Genomic DNA, 25,526 nt, shown 5'->3' with positions numbered 1-25,526 from the left:
ATATTGTTATTATTTATTTACTCTCTTTATGTGGCGGTGTTTTGAAATAGTCATGATGCACAGGCGTTACATAATGTAATAACTGTTTCATATCCTTATATTTTTCGTATGTAACAGATCTCTCGGCATCGCTATACAAAGATGACATTTGAAAACATTAATTCCACTTGGATATCTCCCGCATCACTATACCTGCAGGAAAATTCTTCATACCATCGAATGCCCCCTTTCATGCTAAACAACTTTTGTAGGAACATGTTTTCGATAACTTCACCCTGTAAATATATCCAATAACAAAGGTACTGTAAATAACCAGGCCCTAATTAGTCCCCGTAGGTTCTGCTTTCCCTTGCAAATCATAATTTTCATCAAGGCTCGGTGCGAGCCTGTTTACGATGGTTCCTTCAATTGACTCATTTCCACTAGCTCGGCCTAATCCGCCGCTGTTCTTTTTCTTTTAATTTAACCGAACGAACCGATCCTTGTAAAATCCGTATGACACGACCGGTCATCGCAGGTACACGTGCTTACCTGATAGCCGGCCGCGGTGGCTAATGATTTTCCACGGGAGACGTTTTCATACCTGGCGCATTTTTTTTCGGGTAGTATCCTTTTGTCATTGTTCGTCTTTGCTGATTAGGACGTTCTGTCCTTTAGCAAGGACAGTATAAATACCCTGCCGATGTCAACGGAAACACTCATTCTGTGATCAGTGCAGCAGTGATCAGTGCGAAGACCTCGGCGAATTTTCTCAGTTAATTTTCCCAGTGAAGTATAGTGAGAATTTCTTAGTGAACTAAAATGGAATGGTACGTACATTTTTGCTATATTCTTCCGCGAACATTCTTCAGTCACTTGTTTTGACTAATGTTTTCCGTGTGTCGGGTATAAGAAAGACAATTTATTTTTACGAATTTAAATATTTATAAATAAAATATATTTTTCATCGAGATATGAGTCAACCTCTATTTTGGCCGGATACGGAGAATTCTCCCTAATTGACGCTCGGATAGTGCACGAAGATGGACTAGTTGGGAAGTGGAGATACGATTATTCAAATTTGTAAATTGAAATCTTGAAAATTAGAAAATTTAAATACTAGATAATTTAAAAAATGTACATTTATATATATAGAAATCGGAGAACTTAAAAATCGTGAATTTGTAAATCAAAGAATTTAGAAATTAAAATGATAAGATTTAGAAAATTTGGGAAGCAGATGATTTAAAAATTTGTAAATTTAAGAGTCGGAAATCTTAAAAAGCGTAAATGCAGAAATCAAACAATTCAGAAATTGAAACGGTAAGAACTAGAACATTTAGAAACCAGTTGATAACAATTAAAATTTCAGAAAACTGAAAAATCGTGAATTTATAAATCAAAGAATTTAGAAATTGAAATCTTAAAAATTTGATCATATAGAAATCAGCTGACTTCGAAATTGTAAATTTATAAATCAGAGAATTTAAAAACCGTCAATTTGATTTGAATTGGAATTGGAATCTTAAAAATCAGAAACTACAGAAACCAGATAATTTCGAAATTATGAATTTAGAAGTATGCGCATTGAAACATCGTACCATTCGAAACGGATGGATCGAGAAATTGCAAGTTTTTCGGAACGGAAAAATGTGTTTAATCCTGGCGTATAGATATTTCCAATCTATTCGCTTATAAAAACGAGTCGTCTACAAAGTTGTCGATTCACCGATAACTATAAAAACGAGCCGCGAGGCTCGAGTAATCGTGTCTCCTCTTCCCAGATTGTCCATTTCTGTGCGTAATCCGAGCTTCAGTTAGGAAGACATTACTGTATCACCAAACGTTTCTGGAAACTTGATTCGATTAAAGCTTCCGTCGTTTAATATACCGTTTAATATTACGTGCATACTAATTAATTGTTTCTTTTCGTTCAGTTCCAGAACTAATACTGAATCCTGCATTGAGTGGGGCTCCATAGAAGGTGGAGAAATCGAGTTCGAGTCTCTGACGGAGGATACTTTGGAGGGAGCATTACAAGTAATAAGGAAAAGCTTTTTCCCCAACGAGAGCATCTGCAAAGCCGTAAATCTGATATCGGCGCCTTGTAGCGTCAGAGCGCTCGAGGAGCTCTGTGTGGAAATTGCTAAAGACGGTGTCAGCATTGTTGCAGTCGACGTCAAGACTGGGGAAGTTGTTGGTGTTGTTCTCAATAAAATTAAGATATTGAGAGATCATCCGATGCCGAGAGATCCTGTAACTAACCCGCGACGTCCGTGTGGGCGCCCACCGTTTCGTCGACATCGCCCGGTCCTCTGGCGACCTTGCCAAAAGAGTTGGCTTGAAAGATTCAAGGATAATTGCGTACATCACCGGGCCAGGGGCTACGTAGATTTTCTGATTGCTATACACAGCAAGATAAATTTATTCAAATATTATAATATTGATTGTATTATGGAGTTGATGTTCCTGGCTACGCTGCCGGAGATGCAGCAGCGAAAAATTGGCGAGGGCTTAGTGTCCGTGTCCGTGGAGGTTGCCAATGCGCTGAATAATGGACAGCAAGTGAAAGTACCGATATCTGACACTGGAATTAATAGCGTGATCCATAATTTTCTGAGCATACCGAAGTTAGTGACTGCAATCATGACTTCCAATTACGCGCAGATCATCGCGAGGAGGTGCCGCTTAAAGGTCTTGGAAAGGATTAATTACAGGGGCTTTCGTTATAGTGACGTATCGTTCCGCAAGAGAATAGGGAAGGAGCATCGTGACTTCACTGTTGTAGCCAAGAAAATAAAGAACTAATCGACGGTTCAGAAGATATCGCAATGTCAAGAAAATTATATTTTATTTAGTATTTGCTTGTATTTAACAGGATTTCTATAATTTCGACCGAAATTGTCAATTATTATCTTCGAAATTATCATCTTTGAAATTATTAATTCTGAAATTATCATTTTCGAAATTGTTATCTTCAAAATTGTTATCTTCGACATTGATATCTTCGAAATCATTATCTTCGAAATTACTATCTTCGAAATTATTACCTTCGAAATTATCCCAGAAATTATTCTAGAAATTATTATTTTTGAAATTGTTATCCTAGAAATTACTATCTTTGTAATTGTTATTCTAGAAAGTGTTGTCTCCGAAATTGTTGTCTTTGGAAATATAATTCTCGAAATTATTATCTTTGAAATTATTATCCTTGAAATTATTGTCATTAAAATTATCATCGAAATGATTGAAATAACACCAATTGGCTAAAATATATTCGCTATGCAATCTCGTCGATGTAACACTTATCAATGAAAAGTGTAGAAACAAAACAATGAAATTTATACTTTTCTGCCAGGTTTCTCGTCGTTTCAGCCACTTCATGAAGGAACGGAGATCAGGCACTCGCGATCGGGCACTAATACTAAATAATCCAAACGGCGCGAAAGCGAAGATTTCACCCTTTGAAATGTATCTAAGAACACCATTCTACAGTTTTTTTTGTTAACAAAGTTACGGTATTTTGAATTTCAGAATTTCATTCGGAAGAGAATCCAAGGTGCTATACGATGGCAAACAAAAATCATAGATCAATACTTTCGGGCTCATTCGAAAGGGGAGACTTCGTTCGTTAAAATAATTGTGATTGCGTTTGCCAAACAATTTTTTGAACCACTCAGATCTATGCGAATATGAGAAATCGACAGGACGGAACCATTTTTATTTACAGTGCAGGGTATTAACGAAATAAAATTTATAAAACAGGAGAATTAAGATGCTACGAAACTGGGAAATTGGACTTCTAAAATGAGTAGAAAAACACCACCCTACGATATTTTTTAACGAAGTTATGGTATTCTGAATTTCGAAAAATGTTCGCCTAGAATTCCACGACCTCAGAAATCACATTAATCTTGTATACTTTTTTTCAAAACTGCTATAAATTTGCAACAAAGTATCGCAGATCAACGTTCTTGGATTCGTTGGAAAGGGAATACTTCGTTCCACAGAATCACGGTGATTTCATACGCCGGAGAAACGTTTCGAACTTATCAGAAGCACGCGAATTTGAAAAATGACCAACAAAGTTTCATTTTCGCTTATCGCTCGAGTTCCATCGAACCATTTTTCGTTTCGTGCGATTTATGGTATAGTGCCGGCCGTGCGTAGAGCCAAAAATATTCGCGCTGAGTCGGAAATGTGATTATCATGTTCGCGCGACCTTTACGAAGGCGGCTGGCCACCCCCGGCCGCCGAAATTCAATTGGTCCAGCAAGTTTCGGTTGATCCAGCGAATCAGAATTTGGTGAAATATCGTTGGCGCACTTGTAACAATGACACGGAGTCACTACAGCTTCAGATGATCGCGATTAGGGCAAATTTCGCAGGAGTTAAACGATTACGCTGATTCTGGCTCGTGAGCACGCGTCGCGACGGATAATTTACGATTTTTCGATGATTTTTATGTCGAAATTATGAATGTCGGACAATTTTATTTCATAATTTTAATTGCTCCTGAACAAAAAATTTTCATCCCCTTTTTATTTTCTGCACGGTGAAACTGCCCCTTTAACAACGACATCCTGGTGTTATCCCATTTTCTTGTATATTTTGCAAATTTATCAGGTATTAAAATAATGCGTATAATAAAATTTGAACTTTTTATCCCCTTTACCTATTTTCTTTTAGAGCGGAACAGCCCCTTTTTAATTGCGATATGTAGATGTTACCCTATTTTTGTATATGTTATCAAAATTCTCATGACATTAAAAAGCTGTTTATAACATAAATTAAATTTTTCATGCCTTCCTTACTTTCTTCAGGGTGAAACTACCGCCTTAATAACGATGTCTAGATATTACCTATCTCCATGTTTATTTCTAAAATTTTATCGTATATTAATAAAATATTTGCAGTGAAAATTAAATGTTTCATCCCTTTTTATTTTTCGTAGTACGAAACTACCCCCTGAATGAATGTGGTATCTTGTAGATGTTTCCCTCTCTGCATAATTATTTCTACAATTTTATTGGATATTAAGAAATTACTTCCAGCGAAAATTAGATTTTGCACCCCTTTTTATTTTCTTTGAGATAGAACTTCCATATTTTTAAAATTGCACCTGATATTAAAAAAATTTAAGATAAAAATTTAAAGATATTAAAAAATTGAATTTCTTTCCTTCGTTTATATTTTTAAGGGTAAAACTATCCCCTCCTTGCTCGAATGATATATATTCGATATGTACTAAATGTTCAAAAATATGTTACAATAAAAATTGAATATGTTGTCATTTAAAACAATGCAGTCATATAATGTAACAAATATAAATTTTCTGTCTCGTGTAGAATTTATTAACGACAGAGTATGCTAATCAACATGACAATGAAAGAAATCGTATTTCAAGGGGTTAATTACGTCGGAGAATCTGTAAAATTTTTTCTCCGAGGAATTTATAAATAGCCCGAGGCTATAGGAAAATTAAAAACTTTATAATGAAGGGATCGAAATAGTTAAATTTTGTGGAAGGGTAATTATTCCTCAGTCGAAGTTTGGTTGTTGACAGGAACAGTGATTCTTCGAACGAAATTTCAATTCTTCACGAACTTTTGAATATCCTGTATGTTTTCTAATGTGCAACAACCATTAGAATCACAGTGTTTACATAGATACATATATCGATTTTCCAGTGAAATTCGTGATATTTAAAATAAGAATTGAAATATCATAAGCATTTTTAGAGTTGTTAATTATATTGTTCAATATTGTTGATAATCATATTTTATCGATTTATAATAGTAAATAATATAAATTATAGCAGTAGTAAATTCTAGCCAGACTACATAACATATGTTAATTTTATAGCAATTACAATTTGAATGCCACCAGTTAATGTTAGATTAATACGAATTTTGATTTCAGCAATGCTAATGCGAAAATTTACAGCAATTTGAATTTCGGTGATATTAAATAATATGTTACTAAGGAATTTTCAAAAAATGCAAAATGTCGAAGAAATTTCAGAATTGTTGTGTACTGTTGATAATCAAATTTCATCAATTTATATTGTCAATTGATTCTACAAAAAATTAAAATATACACGCGAATATTTACGCTAATTTCACGCACAAAATTCTCGACATATGTAAATAACAATTTCAATCGCCTCTCACTTCTCATGCAGCATCCGATCATTGAATACATTGATTTTCACTGCTCACGCATCATTCGATTCCGCAGTTATACCAATTATACAATTTTAATAAAAATAACCCCGAAAATATTAAATAACTAATTAAAAATTATTTCAATTACTTTTTTCATTCTTGATACATTAAATACATAACTTTCTTATTATTAAATAAATGAATTTCCTTATATATCAAGTATGGAATTGTTATGTGTACAGTAAATTTTCCCTAATTGATGCTCAGCTTAGAAACAAAAATGGACAATTTGGGAAGAGGAGATACAATTATTCGAGCTTTGCGGCTCGTTTTTATAGTTAACGATCGTCAACAACTACAAAAACGAGCCGCAAGGCCACGAAAGCATTCTTTTTGATAGGAAATTGCTGCTATATTTTTAGACATAATCATTTCAAATTTATATTTATTTATATGTAAAATAAAATTGGTATTCCAAAGATTTCTATGGAATTTCCATTGAAATAATCATCAATTATTAATAAATTGAAAATGAAATAAAATTTGAGACCATCTTCAACGAAAAATTTTAATTCTGACCAACGATGCCCTAAAATATTGGTAGCAAAATATATTTCCTAATATTAGCCATAATTTTTATTTATTTGCATTTAAAAAAAAGCAGCTTCAGTAACGTAAAAATTACTTGAAATTATAGTGCGGTAAATTTTGTTGGCACCTCAGAGTCGCCATTAGAGTGCAAAGGGTTAGCTTTTAAAATCAATCGGACGGCGGTCCCCATTAAAAAGGTACGTCAGCGGTGTCTGGCATTTTTCGAGCGTCATTTAAAAATGTTTATTGCTCCATGATATAGTAAAAAAATATACGGTTACGATCGCGAGAGTCTACAGAATCGTTCTACGAAAAATTCGTGCGAAAAATTCGTCACAAGTTACACCGGGAAAAATTCTCAAACGCGATAATTTGTCTGCTGAGAAAGAAACTCATCTCCCACCAATTCGAGTTTCAAACTGAAATCTTCGAAGAACCGACAACGAGATCGAGAAAAGATCGTCTCGCGACGTGTAAATGAGATCGGAATCTACGAGATAAAATTCATCGTCGGTTATCATCACGGCCGGAAGCGTGACCGCGGCCTAATAAGTGTCCTCGAGCGGGTGGTTTCGCTCACCTCTTGGAGCTCTGCGCGCCCATCGCGGCGATCACGGCCGATTGGCGGGAAATTCGAACGGGGTTCCAGCGCGTCCGCGGTGCGGCAACAGCAATCAACCGAATAATTTAAGGGTCCATCGAGATAACGGTAGGTTACGACGCGGATCGCGACTATATTTCCGTCATCGACGCGAACCTATCCGCTTAACGACCAGATTTCCCACGATGCGCAGCACGCACGCGTGCACAAATCGAGAGGACCGTTCGATACAGTCTTTTGTTCCACTGTCGCTATTAAAATAACGTGATTCCGCGAACGGCACCGAGACAGGAGCGTAATAGAAACACCGATACCGAACCGGCCGCGGCCGGCCGATCGTCACCGATTTTTCGATTTCCCCCTAGCTCCCGTGGACCCCCGTGGACCCCCATGAAACCAATATGGCTGCCGCGAAATAATGGGACTGTAGCCGAGATACGGGCGGCTCTCGCGATACCCTGTACGCGTTTTATGCGAAATCAACTTTAAATTCGTCGCGCCCTGCCAGCCGAGAATCATTCTCCCCGACGTGAAACAATTCGCTCGATTCCATTCGAAACGAGATTAGTTTTTTGGTTGATGCGCGCACCGGGACGAACATGAATTCTTCTGGAAATTTGGCGGTACGTCATGCGGCCAGAATATGCCGTGAAATATGATCGCCACGTATCTTTCTTTTGGTAAATTCTAACGTTTTCGTAGAATTTTTAGTCCGTTCTTTTCTATTTACCAGGTTTTATTCGTCGATTGTTATTTATGTATTTAACGTTGTTTTTATGTTGTATGGATTTTAGTACGGTTATTTGATGCAGCAATGGCTCGAATGATTCTCAAAGCTAATTTAATAAATAATAATCGTGTTAAAGGACGTGAGGGATATGTTTGTCAGAGAAATATGAAGAATATTATCAATAAGATACTCACCCATTTAGTTGTAAAATCCACTTTATGCACGGAAATGTGTGGGGGATAGTGCATTGACCACATTTACGTACTTTGTTAATCTTCACTGTACACCACATGTTTAAAAATTTCATACGTTACAGACAAGGTGTCATGCACACTAGAAAATTAAAACGGCCGTCACGGTTAAATTACTTACTATTTCGGGTCCGAAAAATTAGTAAATATTCTTCAGACGTTCTAAAGTAAAGGTGAACAGCGTTTTTCTTAAAAATATCACTGTAAAAAAAAATCCGGAAAGTTCTCGCTTCGTGATTTGTTCAATACTTCGAACGCGGCTCGAGTCCGTCCCGACCATCTGTCAAAGCCTCTTTCTGCGGGCTCTCGAACTTCGCGCCGTCACCTCCCATTGGTCAGTGATTTCCGTTAATAAATCGTAAACAAAGACGCAGATTGCATTTTCGCAAAGGAAAAAGTTACTTCAAATGACCTCAGCTACCCCTCATTTTCGGCTGTTAGAATAATTTGTGGAACACCCTGTATATTTAAATCATTTATATATATTTTATTGAACATTTATTAGTTAAATATCTCGAAGTTCGAAAAATCGGCAAAATTAGCCCAAAAGTGATCAAAAGTAGCTCCCTCAGATAAGAAAGTTAAACAACGAAAGTTTTTTACTTCGTTTTGTCATTCCAAGTATGTAATAGCAAAATTGTAACATTATCTATTATACAGGTCCCTCTATGATCTAAAAAAAAATTCAAATCGTCTACTCTAATTTTAAAAAAGTTAAAATAGCACCTTGAAAAGTGTTCGAATATCAGTGGGAGTCACTGTATACATATAGCTGATGGCCGGTCTCGGCGACCAAGGGTTGTATTCGCGAGGCATTTTCACGCCCGGCATCTTTTTCGCCGGCATTGTTCGTCCTTGACGAATACGAGTTCTCTGTTCTTCAGCAAGGGCGAAATAAAGAGCCCTCCCAAGCATTGGCGGATTAATGCGTACTGGTGCCCGAGGCGCGATACAAAATTGAAATCCCTAATACGCTATGACACGCTATGACAAATAGAGCGATTATTAAAAAAAGTTTTATTTGAAAATAAAAACTTTATTTATGGCATTGAGAAATTAATTTCAATAACAGCTTTTCTGGACTTTTGCTAGTGCACAGTCGAATGCATGTGTAGATTTCAGCTAGCGACTTGCGTTCATTTGTCGCATATGCATTGCATTTATATCATTTTACTACATGAAATAATATCACGTTGTTCGTTTCAACAGACAGCTGTTATATTATGTATAAAAAAATAAAATACTACTAATTTATCAATATGTAATTTAATCAAAGTAATACATGTTTGCTGGCTTTAAATGGACTTACATCATTTTCATAATTAATCAATTGTAATAATCATTTAATTTCAATTATGAAATTTTAAATATCATTCGAAATATATTTTCTATTAATCCATATAATTTTGTTTATTAATAATTACAATAAATAAAATAGGAGTCTCGTTTCTTATTTTGAACGTTAAATATATTTATATATTGTTAAACTTAAAATAAGATATTGTTATTATTTATTTACTCTCTTTATGTGGCGGTGTTTTGAAATAGTCATGATGCACAGGCGTTACATAATGTAATAACTGTTTCATATCCTTATATTTTTCGTATGTAACAGATCTCTCGGCATCGCTATACAAAGATGACATTTGAAAACATTAATTCCACTTGGATATCTCCCGCATCACTATACCTGCAGGAAAATTCTTCATACCATCGAATGCCCCCTTTCATGCTAAACAACTTTTGTAGGAACATGTTTTCGATAACTTCACCCTGTAAATATATCCAATAACAAAGGTACTGTAAATAACCAGGCCCTAATTAGTCCCCGTAGGTTCTGCTTTCCCTTGCAAATCATAATTTTCATCAAGGCTCGGTGCGAGCCTGTTTACGATGGTTCCTTCAATTGACTCATTTCCACTAGCTCGGCCTAATCCGCCGCTGTTCTTTTTCTTTTAATTTAACCGAACGAACCGATCCTTGTAAAATCCGTATGACACGACCGGTCATCGCAGGTACACGTGCTTACCTGATAGCCGGCCGCGGTGGCTAATGATTTTCCACGGGAGACGTTTTCATACCTGGCGCATTTTTTTTCGGGTAGTATCCTTTTGTCATTGTTCGTCTTTGCTGATTAGGACGTTCTGTCCTTTAGCAAGGACAGTATAAATACCCTGCCGATGTCAACGGAAACACTCATTCTGTGATCAGTGCAGCAGTGATCAGTGCGAAGACCTCGGCGAATTTTCTCAGTTAATTTTCCCAGTGAAGTATAGTGAGAATTTCTTAGTGAACTAAAATGGAATGGTACGTACATTTTTGCTATATTCTTCCGCGAACATTCTTCAGTCACTTGTTTTGACTAATGTTTTCCGTGTGTCGGGTATAAGAAAGACAATTTATTTTTACGAATTTAAATATTTATAAATAAAATATATTTTTCATCGAGATATGAGTCAACCTCTATTTTGGCCGGATACGGAGAATTCTCCCTAATTGACGCTCGGATAGTGCACGAAGATGGACTAGTTGGGAAGTGGAGATACGATTATTCAAATTTGTAAATTGAAATCTTGAAAATTAGAAAATTTAAATACTAGATAATTTAAAAAATGTACATTTATATATATAGAAATCGGAGAACTTAAAAATCGTGAATTTGTAAATCAAAGAATTTAGAAATTAAAATGATAAGATTTAGAAAATTTGGGAAGCAGATGATTTAAAAATTTGTAAATTTAAGAGTCGGAAATCTTAAAAAGCGTAAATGCAGAAATCAAACAATTCAGAAATTGAAACGGTAAGAACTAGAACATTTAGAAACCAGTTGATAACAATTAAAATTTCAGAAAACTGAAAAATCGTGAATTTATAAATCAAAGAATTTAGAAATTGAAATCTTAAAAATTTGATCATATAGAAATCAGCTGACTTCGAAATTGTAAATTTATAAATCAGAGAATTTAAAAACCGTCAATTTGATTTGAATTGGAATTGGAATCTTAAAAATCAGAAACTACAGAAACCAGATAATTTCGAAATTATGAATTTAGAAGTATGCGCATTGAAACATCGTACCATTCGAAACGGATGGATCGAGAAATTGCAAGTTTTTCGGAACGGAAAAATGTGTTTAATCCTGGCGTATAGATATTTCCAATCTATTCGCTTATAAAAACGAGTCGTCTACAAAGTTGTCGATTCACCGATAACTATAAAAACGAGCCGCGAGGCTCGAGTAATCGTGTCTCCTCTTCCCAGATTGTCCATTTCTGTGCGTAATCCGAGCTTCAGTTAGGAAGACATTACTGTATCACCAAACGTTTCTGGAAACTTGATTCGATTAAAGCTTCCGTCGTTTAATATACCGTTTAATATTACGTGCATACTAATTAATTGTTTCTTTTCGTTCAGTTCCAGAACTAATACTGAATCCTGCATTGAGTGGGGCTCCATAGAAGGTGGAGAAATCGAGTTCGAGTCTCTGACGGAGGATACTTTGGAGGGAGCATTACAAGTAATAAGGAAAAGCTTTTTCCCCAACGAGAGCATCTGCAAAGCCGTAAATCTGATATCGGCGCCTTGTAGCGTCAGAGCGCTCGAGGAGCTCTGTGTGGAAATTGCTAAAGACGGTGTCAGCATTGTTGCAGTCGACGTCAAGACTGGGGAAGTTGTTGGTGTTGTTCTCAATAAAATTAAGATATTGAGAGATCATCCGATGCCGAGAGATCCTGTAACTAACCCGCGACGTCCGTGTGGGCGCCCACCGTTTCGTCGACATCGCCCGGTCCTCTGGCGACCTTGCCAAAAGAGTTGGCTTGAAAGATTCAAGGATAATTGCGTACATCACCGGGCCAGGGGCTACGTAGATTTTCTGATTGCTATACACAGCAAGATAAATTTATTCAAATATTATAATATTGATTGTATTATGGAGTTGATGTTCCTGGCTACGCTGCCGGAGATGCAGCAGCGAAAAATTGGCGAGGGCTTAGTGTCCGTGTCCGTGGAGGTTGCCAATGCGCTGAATAATGGACAGCAAGTGAAAGTACCGATATCTGACACTGGAATTAATAGCGTGATCCATAATTTTCTGAGCATACCGAAGTTAGTGACTGCAATCATGACTTCCAATTACGCGCAGATCATCGCGAGGAGGTGCCGCTTAAAGGTCTTGGAAAGGATTAATTACAGGGGCTTTCGTTATAGTGACGTATCGTTCCGCAAGAGAATAGGGAAGGAGCATCGTGACTTCACTGTTGTAGCCAAGAAAATAAAGAACTAATCGACGGTTCAGAAGATATCGCAATGTCAAGAAAATTATATTTTATTTAGTATTTGCTTGTATTTAACAGGATTTCTATAATTTCGACCGAAATTGTCAATTATTATCTTCGAAATTATCATCTTTGAAATTATTAATTCTGAAATTATCATTTTCGAAATTGTTATCTTCAAAATTGTTATCTTCGACATTGATATCTTCGAAATCATTATCTTCGAAATTACTATCTTCGAAATTATTACCTTCGAAATTATCCCAGAAATTATTCTAGAAATTATTATTTTTGAAATTGTTATCCTAGAAATTACTATCTTTGTAATTGTTATTCTAGAAAGTGTTGTCTCCGAAATTGTTGTCTTTGGAAATATAATTCTCGAAATTATTATCTTTGAAATTATTATCCTTGAAATTATTGTCATTAAAATTATCATCGAAATGATTGAAATAACACCAATTGGCTAAAATATATTCGCTATGCAATCTCGTCGATGTAACACTTATCAATGAAAAGTGTAGAAACAAAACAATGAAATTTATACTTTTCTGCCAGGTTTCTCGTCGTTTCAGCCACTTCATGAAGGAACGGAGATCAGGCACTCGCGATCGGGCACTAATACTAAATAATCCAAACGGCGCGAAAGCGAAGATTTCACCCTTTGAAATGTATCTAAGAACACCATTCTACAGTTTTTTTTGTTAACAAAGTTACGGTATTTTGAATTTCAGAATTTCATTCGGAAGAGAATCCAAGGTGCTATACGATGGCAAACAAAAATCATAGATCAATACTTTCGGGCTCATTCGAAAGGGGAGACTTCGTTCGTTAAAATAATTGTGATTGCGTTTGCCAAACAATTTTTTGAACCACTCAGATCTATGCGAATATGAGAAATCGACAGGACGGAACCATTTTTATTTACAGTGCAGGGTATTAACGAAATAAAATTTATAAAACAGGAGAATTAAGATGCTACGAAACTGGGAAATTGGACTTCTAAAATGAGTAGAAAAACACCACCCTACGATATTTTTTAACGAAGTTATGGTATTCTGAATTTCGAAAAATGTTCGCCTAGAATTCCACGACCTCAGAAATCACATTAATCTTGTATACTTTTTTTCAAAACTGCTATAAATTTGCAACAAAGTATCGCAGATCAACGTTCTTGGATTCGTTGGAAAGGGAATACTTCGTTCCACAGAATCACGGTGATTTCATACGCCGGAGAAACGTTTCGAACTTATCAGAAGCACGCGAATTTGAAAAATGACCAACAAAGTTTCATTTTCGCTTATCGCTCGAGTTCCATCGAACCATTTTTCGTTTCGTGCGATTTATGGTATAGTGCCGGCCGTGCGTAGAGCCAAAAATATTCGCGCTGAGTCGGAAATGTGATTATCATGTTCGCGCGACCTTTACGAAGGCGGCTGGCCACCCCCGGCCGCCGAAATTCAATTGGTCCAGCAAGTTTCGGTTGATCCAGCGAATCAGAATTTGGTGAAATATCGTTGGCGCACTTGTAACAATGACACGGAGTCACTACAGCTTCAGATGATCGCGATTAGGGCAAATTTCGCAGGAGTTAAACGATTACGCTGATTCTGGCTCGTGAGCACGCGTCGCGACGGATAATTTACGATTTTTCGATGATTTTTATGTCGAAATTATGAATGTCGGACAATTTTATTTCATAATTTTAATTGCTCCTGAACAAAAAATTTTCATCCCCTTTTTATTTTCTGCACGGTGAAACTGCCCCTTTAACAACGACATCCTGATGTTACCCCTTTTTCTTGTATATTTTGCAAATTTATCAGGTATTAAAATAATGCGTATAATAAAATTTGAACTTTTTATCCCCTTTACCTATTTTCTTTTAGAGCGGAACAGCCCCTTTTTAATTGCGATATGTAGATGTTACCCTATTTTTGTATATGTTATCAAAATTCTCATGACATTAAAAAGCTGTTTATAACATAAATTAAATTTTTCATGCCTTCCTTACTTTCTTCAGGGTGAAACTACCGCCTTAATAACGATGTCTAGATATTACCTATCTCCATGTTTATTTCTAAAATTTTACCGTATATTAATAAAATATTTGCAGTGAAAATTAAATGTTTCATCCCTTTTTATTTTTCGTAGTACGAAACTACCCCCTGAATGAATGTGGTATCTTGTAGATGTTTCCCTCTCTGCATAATTATTTCTACAATTTTATTGGATATTAAGAAATTACTTCCAGCGAAAATTAGATTTCGCACCCCTTTTTATTTTCTTTGAGATAGAACTTCCATATTTTTAAAATTGCACCAGATATTAAAAAAATTTAAGATAAAAATTTAAAGATATTAAAAAATTGAATTTCTTTCCTTCGTTTATATTTTTAAGGGTAAAACTATCCCCTCCTTGCTCGAATGATATATATTCGATATGTACTAAATATTCAAAAATATGTTACAATAAAAATTGAATATGTTGACATTTAAAACAATGCAGTCATATAATGTAACAAATATAAATTTTCTGTCTCGTGTAGAATTTATTAACGACAGAGTATGCTAATCAACATGACAATGAAAGAAATCGTATTTCAAGGGGTTAATTACGTCGGAGAATCTGTAAAATTTTTTCTCCGAGGAATTTATAAATAGCCCGAGGCTATACGAATATTAAAAACTTTATAATGAAGGGATCGGAATAGTTGAATTTTGTGGAAGGGTAATTATTCCTCAGACGAAGTTTGGTTGTTGACAGGAACAGCGATTCTTCGAACGAAATTTAAAATAAAAATTGAAATATCATAAGAATTTTATATTGTTCAACATTGTTGATAATCATATTTTATCAATTTATAATGGTAAATAATATAAATTATAACAATAGTAAGTTCTAGCCAGACCACATAGCTTATGTTAATTTTATAGCAATTACAATTTGAACGACACCAGTTAATGTTAGATTAATACGAATTTTAATTTCAGCAATGCTAATGCGAAAATTTACAGCAATTTGAATTTCGATGATATTAAATGATATGTTATTAAGGAATTTCAATAAAAGCAAAATGTCGAAGAATTTTCAGAGTTGTTGTATACTGTTGATAATCAAATTTCATCAATTTATATTGTCAATTGATTGTACAAAAAATTAAAATATACACGCGAATATTTACGCTAATTTCACGCACTATATTCTCGACATATGTAAATAACAATCTCAATCGCCTCTCACTTCTCAATCATCAGCCGATCATTGAATACATTGATTTTCACTTCTCTCGCATCATTCGATTCCGCAGTTATATCAATTATACAATTTTAATAAAAATAATCCCGAAAATATTATATAACTAATTAAAAATTGTTTCAATTATTGTTTTCATTCGTGATACACTAAATACGTAGCTTTCTCGTTATTAAATAAATGAATTTCCTTGTATATCAATTATGGAATTTATATACATCCATATTTCGGTTTCGTGAAATACTAAATAGAATTGATTCTCATATTATACAATAATTGAATTTTCGAACGTGATAATTATGGCATGGAACTCTTCGGAATTATAGCTGTGTTTGATTATTGAAGCACATTAGCGAGCCGAGAGATGACCAAGCAATATTAATTATGATTTCGAAAGTTTTCTTTTCGAAAGAAAATTACTGCTATATTTTTAGACACAATTTTTTTAACTTTATATTTATGTATATATGTACAAGAAAACTTTAATTCTGAAGATTTCTACTTAATTACCAATGAAATAATTATCAATTATGAATGATTTGAAAATTAAATAAACATTGAGACAATCTTTAACAAAAATGTACGTGTACATATCCATTTATTACTAATGATTTTATTCTCCACGATCTTCATGAAACTTCTTTGAAAATAGGTTTTAATAATTATTTCATATAAGTTCGTAACTAAAATAAATATTATAATTAAAATAAATATATTTATTTATGGAAAATGTTTTCTGTTCTTGATTTTCACGTAACTTCAACCAATGTAATATTTAATTATCATTACACATAAATTCAATTTAAATGAATGTTGAAATAATCGTAAGAATAATACGCGGTTGTATTTGTTTATAGAAGGTGATTTTCTCTCGTTAATTTTCATCGAACTGCAGAGGAAATAATAATAATAATAATAATTATTATGAACAAATTTCATTAAAATGGTTCCCAATTATTAAAAGGAGAATACGTTCGATAATGAATTTCTCCTGACGAATTGCACAGAGATTATTACAACAACAAATGTATATTTTATATAGACATGTAAAATCAGTGGCCTAATCGAAGCTTATCAAACATTCACGAAACCAGTACGAAATAATCCTTGCGCTGATAGCTGGCTCATTATCAATCCATCAAATCCATAATCCCCTATGCAACAAATACGACGTGAACTCGAAAGTCGATCATTCTCTTTCTCGTCGATCAATACCGTTGAGAGTTTCGCAAAATTTTCCGCGAAAATCTCGCATCAAACATAATTCCGCTATTCGAGTTTAGTTAAATGTGAATTCGAGCCGAATGATTTCGCACGATCCATCAAATGATAAATGTCGTCGACTGTAGAAATACTATACATTAAAAAATCACAGCAGAAGCTCAATGATTGTAAGAATCGTTGTAATACATGGCAGAATTCCGATACATGCAAAATACAATTAAGAAGAAAATGATAGAAATATTAGAAACTTGACGAAATACAATAATCAAATATAAAGATAGTAAAATGTAGAAACTATATAAATTCAGTAATCAAATGTAGATATATTCAAATATGGATACTATTTATTATATATTACTATATATATTATATTTATTATATTATTATATTATAATATAGATTATTAATATACAACAAATATAAAATTTACTGAATTTTTGAATTCATGTAGCTTCTACATTTTAGTATTTTTATATTTGGCTATATGTATAAACAATATAAATAGAGCATACGTAATAAATAAAGAAATATTAAAAATATAAAAACTGCACGAATGTAATAATCAAATATAGAAATACTAAAGCCATAGAAACCACTAAAATGCAACTGGCGAATATAGAAACACTAAAATATAGAAACTACGTAAATGGAATAGTCAAATACACAAGAACTAAAAATTTAAAAATTATGAAAGATGCAAAATAGGGGAAAACTATAAAAAAAGACCGGTGTAAGTTGTGATTACGAAAAATATAGAGTCTACAGAAAATGCAATAGTCAAATATACAAGTACTAGAAATTTAAAAATTGTAAGATATGTAAACTGGGGGAAAACTATAAAAAATACCCGCTGTAAATCGTGGTAGTACTAATATAAATGACAAATAAAATTAATAACTAATTACCAATGATCAAATATAGAAATACCAAAAATTTTAGAAAGTGTAGAAGATATAAAATAGGCGGGGAATATAACAAACAATATTATAAATGATAAAATTATCGTTATCATCATTTTACACTTTTAAACATTACACGAAGCAAAATTGTGTAACTTAACAAAAAAAAAATTATTGTGTGTGTATTATACTATTTTCTATATTTAATATACATATAATTGGGTTGATGGTTTTAATCAATCATCTTCTCCTAATAGCATGTAATTACAGTCGCATTACAATATTCATCATACTCCAATCACAATCACAAATGGCGAGTTCTAATTACATTACAGCCAATATCGTATAATATTATATGTACATAGTCACCTTGTCACCGTCCACTCACCACAAACCACATCCAGTCTCTCACGAAATCAATATTAGCTTATAAGAAATTTATATTTCGACAACAGGAAACAATAATACCTCTCATCATATTAGTTTATGTCAATTTAACAGCAATTTGAATTTTAACGACACTAATTAATGTTAGGATAATATGAATTTTAAGTTCGAGAATATAATATTTTAATATATATAATAACATATATAATAATAATTTAATAATATTTTTTGTACAGAACTTCAACTCTCATGCTATTAAATAATATTTTTTGTTCAGGTATTAAAGCTCCAATAATATTGAACGGAATTATAATAACATCGATACGAATTTTATATTAAATTTATGGGATATATGATGCTCAATGTTATATTTTCATATGATATTGTTTAAAATTGTCTCATATTGTTCTTTTTAACAATGTTTGTTATATGACGTACAATGATTATTTATTGATATCACATTTATGAGGAATTTAGATATCAATAATTACTATCGCATAAATAACGATAACTAGATTGTTGCATCATTAAAATATTTGAATAATACAACGAGGAACTCAAATTTCCATGATTTTAAATAATGTTTAATTTATTAGGAATTCCAGGATCAATAACATTATACACAATGTAATCGTACTAAACCATTCTTATTAGGTTAATGCATAATTTAATACGGTAATAATGTATTAAATGCTGCAGCAATAAAAAAATATAAAAAATGTAAATTTGATAATATTATTAATTATATATATTTTATATATAAATATATATATATATAATTAATAAAATATTATTAAATTAACATTTTTTATATTTTATAATATATAATTATAATTATGTATATATATATATATATATATATATATATATATATATATATATATATATATATATATTATACTGTATATTATACTAAATTATTATATCGTGTATTATATAGTATAATTAAATACATTTATACTGTATATCATACTAAAAACTGTACATTATATATAATATAATGTAATACATTAAATACTATTTCTAGTATTTTACATAATTGCCAAAAGCTGAGTAATTAAATTATGTTACGTTCGCTATCAGCATAGTTATATTTATTGTATTTATTGCATTAAATACATTGTATCATCTTACGCGACATGATGAAAATGCCGCCAAAGTGAAGGCATCAATTCTCTAAATATCATGCTATGTGCTATAATTTTAAATAATTATATTCAGAACATTAATATGACGTTCTTTATGCTGCGGGCGAACGTGTTAAGCAATGATCCAAACGCCACGGGTTGAAATGACCTCGACGGTCCATAAACCAAAAATAATATTCTTCGTAATTGATCGCATTTTTTAATTCGAATCTTAACCGTTAGAAGCGATACGCAATTTCAATCCGTTCCTTTTAACGCTGCCAAAAACCTGTTCCCAGTCACGTCCCACCAAAATTGATATTCCCCGCCGTCGCCACAAATTTCCAATAAACTCGCCGCACCAACAGCGCCGCCGAAACCGAAGAAGGAAAACTCGATCGACACTCGCGTGTTTCCCGGTAACGAATCGTCGCTTTCGCCACTCCAACCACGAGTGCAAACACTACGTGGCTGCATCACCGACACCTTTAGGTGCTGGATCGGGGTGGGGTGGGGGGTCGTCGTTGGTGTTCGCTAAAGGTTGCCTCTGTGTTGTAAATAAACGGCGCGACCCGATCGTACTGAAGATAGAAGCCAATCATCCAGCAGGATTTCTGGTTTCCTTTAGTTCCGTCCCCCTCCACCGCTTTCTTCCGTACCTTATGGAGCATAGCAGTACTATCCCCCCCCCCAAAAAAAATTTGCCGGAAAGCGATATTCGGAGTACGTATAGACTAACGGTCGTAAGACGTTGCCCGCGACCATCGAAACCGTCTTCCGACGGTTAATCCGATACATGGAGTTGCGAAATTTCAGCGACACGGTTGTTTTTATGTTTCTGGTCTCCTGACTTCTGCGAACGGCGGATTACGATCGCCGGATATCCATCTCGGTGGACGTAGAATAAAGCAGACCCGATTTTCTGAAGCTTCGCAGATTATGGTATTCGGAAATAAAAGAATTTCGTAGCTTGCTTTCAAGAGCCTTTTAGAGTGTAACGTACGGAGAATCTTCCCACGAATTTTTTATATTCCCTCCTGAAGGCATACGCCAGGCTGGCGCCAGCCAGCCGGGGATTCATTTGTATATCGCGAGTCGAGTACCTCCGAGAGAGTACGACGACGAACATTTCTGGAGTCGGACCACATAGGATCATCCCCACTACCATTTTTCCACAGAAAAACTGACTATATAAAGGGCCCAAACGCGACCGGGAATTGGGCTAGTTTCGAGTCATTCGTCGACGCGGAAACATTAGTAACATCGAGTTTCAATTCTTCTTCCGCGAAAACTTACTTACAGTTGTAAAACCCAACGCGTAATAATTTAGTTTTTACCAGTTTTCTTTGGTTTCAAGTTTAATCATTTCCACCTCCTGTTTCAAACCAGTAGTTGGTATAACCCACCAAGATATATCTTAACCGCTCGAGGTATATCTTTATTTCTTTTCTAACCCTAATATCAATTTCTCCAAACACCTTATCCTAATTTTAAAGGTAGCTACCCGTGTCGAAATAAACATCGGCTGGTCTACGCACCTCATCCAAAAATTCCAATTACATGCAACCTCCGGCCACCCAAACTGCCTGGCCCTCGGCTCGTAACAAGAGCATGATAAGACGAGTAGTATTGTGGTCATTTAATCCTGAGATAGTAGCGTCTGAAAGCAGAGGAACTTAAATATTTTTGATAAATTATTTTCGTTTAATTTTAAATAGAATCGTACGTGTTTTGATGAAGGGCGAAGAAACGAATCCAACAAGTATAATGATTGAATACTTTCGATTGTTTAACCTCGATATGTTTGCGTTTGAAAGTTGATTACTTAATGTTTCGGACACGATATTGTTACAAGAATTATATCTCTTTTTTAATGTTTATGATAATATTGTTACGGCGACTTGTCCAAATCAAGTGGCTGTAATGTGAAACAGCCCTGTTGTGAACACCTCCTTAAAGAATAATAGAAGAGAGGGGTTGCCACGGAGGTGTGTTATCAACGGACAATCGAAGAGTCGGGATCGGACCGTCGAGCGGTCCAAAGATCTCAAACATAATTGAATTGAGTTGTATTATAATTTATGTACTTTATTGTAAATAAAATGCCGCGACGCGAAAGAAATGCAGTAATTCGCAACAATATTATTGAATCAATTGTTTTCTCATATAATAAAGCACTCCTTAAAGTAAGTAGAAACATAAATTTTGTTTATTTATTGCACATGTCCTTTTGTATAATAAGCGATAAACAAGATAGTGACGAAATTTAACGTCACAAAAATAATCGGACAGTCCGTAGGTATAGGTGAACTAGTTTTTATCGATGGTATTATGGATAAAATGAAATATTTGGACATTTTTTAAAGAAAATTTAATTACAAGTGTTATAAATATGGGTGTACGTACAGTTTTAAGTTTTATTAGGACAGTGATCCTAAACACAAGGTCAGAATTGTACAGGAATATTTGTTAAACAATTGTCCAAAAGTACTGCATCCTTCTCCTCAATCGCCTGATTTAAATCCAATTAAAAATTTATGGGATCAACTGGACCACAAAATTCGTACAATACTTACAAAGACAACAACAAAGATAAAACAACGTTTGTTAGACGAATGGAAACGAATTTCGTCGGATTATTTAAATAAAGTCATCTGTAACATGCCCAAGCGATTACATGAAGTAATAAAACAAAAGGGTCAACCGACAAAATATTAATATTATGATAACGTGATTAAAAAGATTTTCATTTTATATAAAATTAATGTAATTCATTCACTGTCCGAATATTTTTGTGACGTTAAATTTCCTCACAATCTTGTTCATCGCTTATTATACAAAAGAACATGTGCAATAAATAAACAAAATTTATGTTTCTACTTACTTTGTATGAGAAAACAATTGATTCAATAATACTATCATAAACAATAAAAAGGAGCAATTGTTCTTGTATCAATATCGTGTCCGAATATTAATGCGAGTCACTGTATATATTCATTATACTCGTTGCATTTGTCTTTCGATGCTCTACAAGAATATCGGTAACAATATACAGAGTGTTGTATAAAAGTGTGCTGGAAACAGGAGTAGTCCTCAGGAGTAGTATCTTTTTTTCAGATACAAATATCAAGCGGATTACGAAAAAAAACCGAAAAAATGGACGTCGGATCTGTTGTACATACGAAAACCACACAATGGAGCGATAGAAAAAGACATATCCCTAGTTAACAATACATATGTAACAATAATTTAAACAATATTTATAATTGATTATGTTTTTCTTATTACATTGTCTATAATCATATTGTTCATAACTGATAATATTCTTTATTACTACTTTAGACAATATATTTGTACTACGTGACCTATAATATTATTTAAAAAAAATTGGTTAAGTAAACATTTTTATCACAATTAAATACAAAAATTACTTAACACGAAGATCGTCGTATGAAATTTTATATTCCAATCATATAATTGTAGTCAAAAATCGTAGGCAAATATTGTAGCTAAAATAGAAAAATATTGACATCCACAAAAAATAAGTACTTGGTCAATGAAAATATATAAAGTAAAATGTACAACTAAAATGTTTAGAATAAAATGTTCAAACAAACTGTTCGATAAACATGCTTAAAATAAAATGTTCAACTAAAATGTGTAAAATAAAGTATTCACAACCAATATGTTTAAAATGAAGTGTTCAAAATAAAATGTTCAACTAAAATTAACATCTACGAAAAATAAGTTCGAAACAATGCTTGTGTACGTCGATAGCGTCTGGTGTCGCATTTCGTATCGACAGCGCATTCAAATTCAGGAAACCTCGAAAACATGAAAACAACGATTTTCATAAAAGTCGCACGAAGTTGTGGATTGTGGCCAACTCTTTGAGCGAAAAGTGCGACGTGTGGCGTCGGGTGTCATCTGTCGAAGGAACGTGCAAACGTCGGAATACAAAAATTCTCCCCTCCACACTCTCGCCGATCCCATCGCACACTCTAACCGCCATTTCTGGCGCGGCTCCTATCGGGTCCCTTATTTCGTCGACGAAAAAATGGGGAGGTGGGTGAACTGGAAGAATGCAGTCTCAAGCCTCCGCGACCTAACCCAGTGAAATGAATTGGAGGATCGTGCCCCGACCGTGAAAATCGACGCCAGAAAAATATTTTCCTGGCCTTCGTGCTCCGGGCAACGAACGATGCCGATCTTTTGCGTAAGCCGCTTTCAGATATCTCGCAGAGTCGCTGAGATCGCTCGGTCCCCGAAAAATTCCGTTGGAAAAGTCGTTCGCCCATCGATAGCAAAGATTTCTCGCAGACGGAAGTGGTCACGATTTTTTTTCTTGCGGATTTTAGGGTCGAAGGTTTAGGTTAGGTGGACGGGTTTTTATGGAGCTTGGTGGATGGCGTATGAAATGGAGGGTTCGGGGTGTAGTGAAAAAAAAAGATTGCAAATTGAATTGATATTTTATATTGCTAGTAATAATAAAATTTTTTATTTCATTAAAAAATCATTCAAATAATTCGACAAATTATTTATTTATTATTGCAAATGATAAAAAAAATATTTATTATGCAAATAAAATGTTATTTTTCATTTGGGTTTTAGAGAGGGACGAAAAGATTTAGAATACTATTTGCGCTGATATACATATGTATACTTAGTGAATAAATTTAGGATAATGTAAATTAAAGGGTTGGAACTTGAGTTCCAATATATCAATTACTAAAGAATTGAATTTGTATTACAAAGTTTCAATTATTTAAATCTCAAAATTTTAATTTTTTTAATTTTAATTTAAATATTAAGTTACACTTCTGCTTATGTCTACATGCTCCTATGTATTCAATAAATAGATTTTGGCTAGATTTTCTTTCTAATGTAAATTAAGGGTTGTTGACCAAGGTGATAATTACTGAAGGGGTGAATTCGGAGTGCATAGTTAATATTTAAAATAATTTCGAAATATTGATGAGTATTGATTTATTTTTGTCAATAGATTTAAGCTAGAACTCCATTTCCTTATAAATTTAAAGGTCCAGGGTTAATGACTGACGTGTATTAGTTACTGCTGAAGTAAATTTGGGGTGTAAGGTGAGTATTTTAAATTACTGTAAAATATTCACGAATGCTGATTTCAGTCAATAAAGGTCCGGCTTCCCTTTTCGATGTGAATGGAATGGTCGAGGGTTAATGACCGATTGATCGTGGGCAAAGTGAACATTTACAATCATTCCGGAATATTTCTGCATGCCGACGTATTTTTATAAAATCGACTTAGACCAGGTTTGCTAATACATTTCTATTAAATACGTTAAATAAATTTAAGTTAGCTTTCCTTTATTTTCTGAATCAGGGCGCCGAAGCTTGATGATAAAGATATCAACTATTGAAAGGGTGATTTTGAGGTGCAAAATTGACAGTTAAGATTATTCTAAGACACTCCCTGCGCTCTGATAATATTTTCTTGTCTACACGTATTCTGTAAGCAAGGGTTCGAGGTTCCCCTCTTGTACACAAGTTACCCAAAGGGGTGAGTTTGGGGTGCAAAGTTGGCAGTTTGTATTATTTTGGAAAGTTTGTTGATACTAATATTATTTATGTCATGTAAATTTCGGCTGGGTTCTCCTCTTTTTAATGTAAATCAGCTGGTTGCGGGGCGGTGTTGTACATCTAATTTACAGTAGGGACGAATTTTGGGGTGGAAAATTCACATAATTTTCGGAAGCTCGCAGATACTTACATATCTTTATTATGTAAGTTCATGTTGTACTTCCCTTTTAATATAAATCGGGGGATTGAGGGTTGAAGCTTCAAATGTTGATTGCCGAAAGGGTGAATTAGGGGTAGAAAGACTACGGTCTAAACTATTCCAAGATATTTCTTCGTTCTTAGAAAAATTAATTGACTAAATGTGTCGTAAATTAGCTTCCCAATATGCGTGCAAGGGTTGAGTGCGGTATGTTTAAGGCATCAGTTACTAGAAGGGTGAATTTAGGGTGCGAGGGTTTACGTAGTTTCCGAGGAGGTCGTAG

The 25,526-nt window shown here is 34.0% G+C and overlaps 2 protein-coding genes across 2 annotated transcripts; both read left to right on the top strand.

Moving 5' to 3' along the window:
• The first annotated feature begins 713 nt into the window (after positions 1 to 713).
• On the top strand, positions 714 to 5,688 carry LOC143262657 (uncharacterized). Its single transcript, XM_076528228.1, has 3 exons — positions 714 to 809; positions 1,917 to 2,609; positions 5,670 to 5,688. The coding sequence occupies exons 1-3, from the start codon at positions 802 to 804 to the stop codon at positions 5,686 to 5,688; spliced, it is 720 nt and encodes a 239-aa protein (XP_076384343.1). The 5' UTR covers positions 714 to 801.
• A 4,842-nt stretch (positions 5,689 to 10,530) lies between these two features.
• On the top strand, positions 10,531 to 25,483 carry LOC143262656 (uncharacterized). The gene is made up of 3 exons (XM_076528227.1): positions 10,531 to 10,626; positions 11,734 to 12,426; positions 25,420 to 25,483. Exons 1-3 carry the CDS (start codon positions 10,619 to 10,621, stop codon positions 25,481 to 25,483), a joined length of 765 nt encoding a protein of 254 aa, XP_076384342.1. The 5' UTR covers positions 10,531 to 10,618.
• Positions 25,484 to 25,526: the final 43 nt, after the last annotated feature.

Source organism: Megalopta genalis, unplaced genomic scaffold (genome assembly GCF_051020955.1).
Source record: "Megalopta genalis isolate 19385.01 unplaced genomic scaffold, iyMegGena1_principal scaffold0165, whole genome shotgun sequence".
Taxonomy (NCBI): Eukaryota; Metazoa; Arthropoda; class Insecta; order Hymenoptera; family Halictidae; genus Megalopta; species Megalopta genalis.
The sequence above is the reverse complement of the archived record's forward strand: the minus strand, read 5'-3'. Positions and strand labels throughout refer to the sequence as shown.

What these genes read in the sequence shown, in the direction of transcription:
- LOC143262656 (XM_076528227.1), top strand. An exon ending in AATTTTCTGAGCATACCGAA is followed by an intron (nt 12,427 to 25,419) that starts GTTAGTGACTGC and finishes GTCGTAAATTAG; the next exon opens with CTTCCCAATATGCGTGCAAG.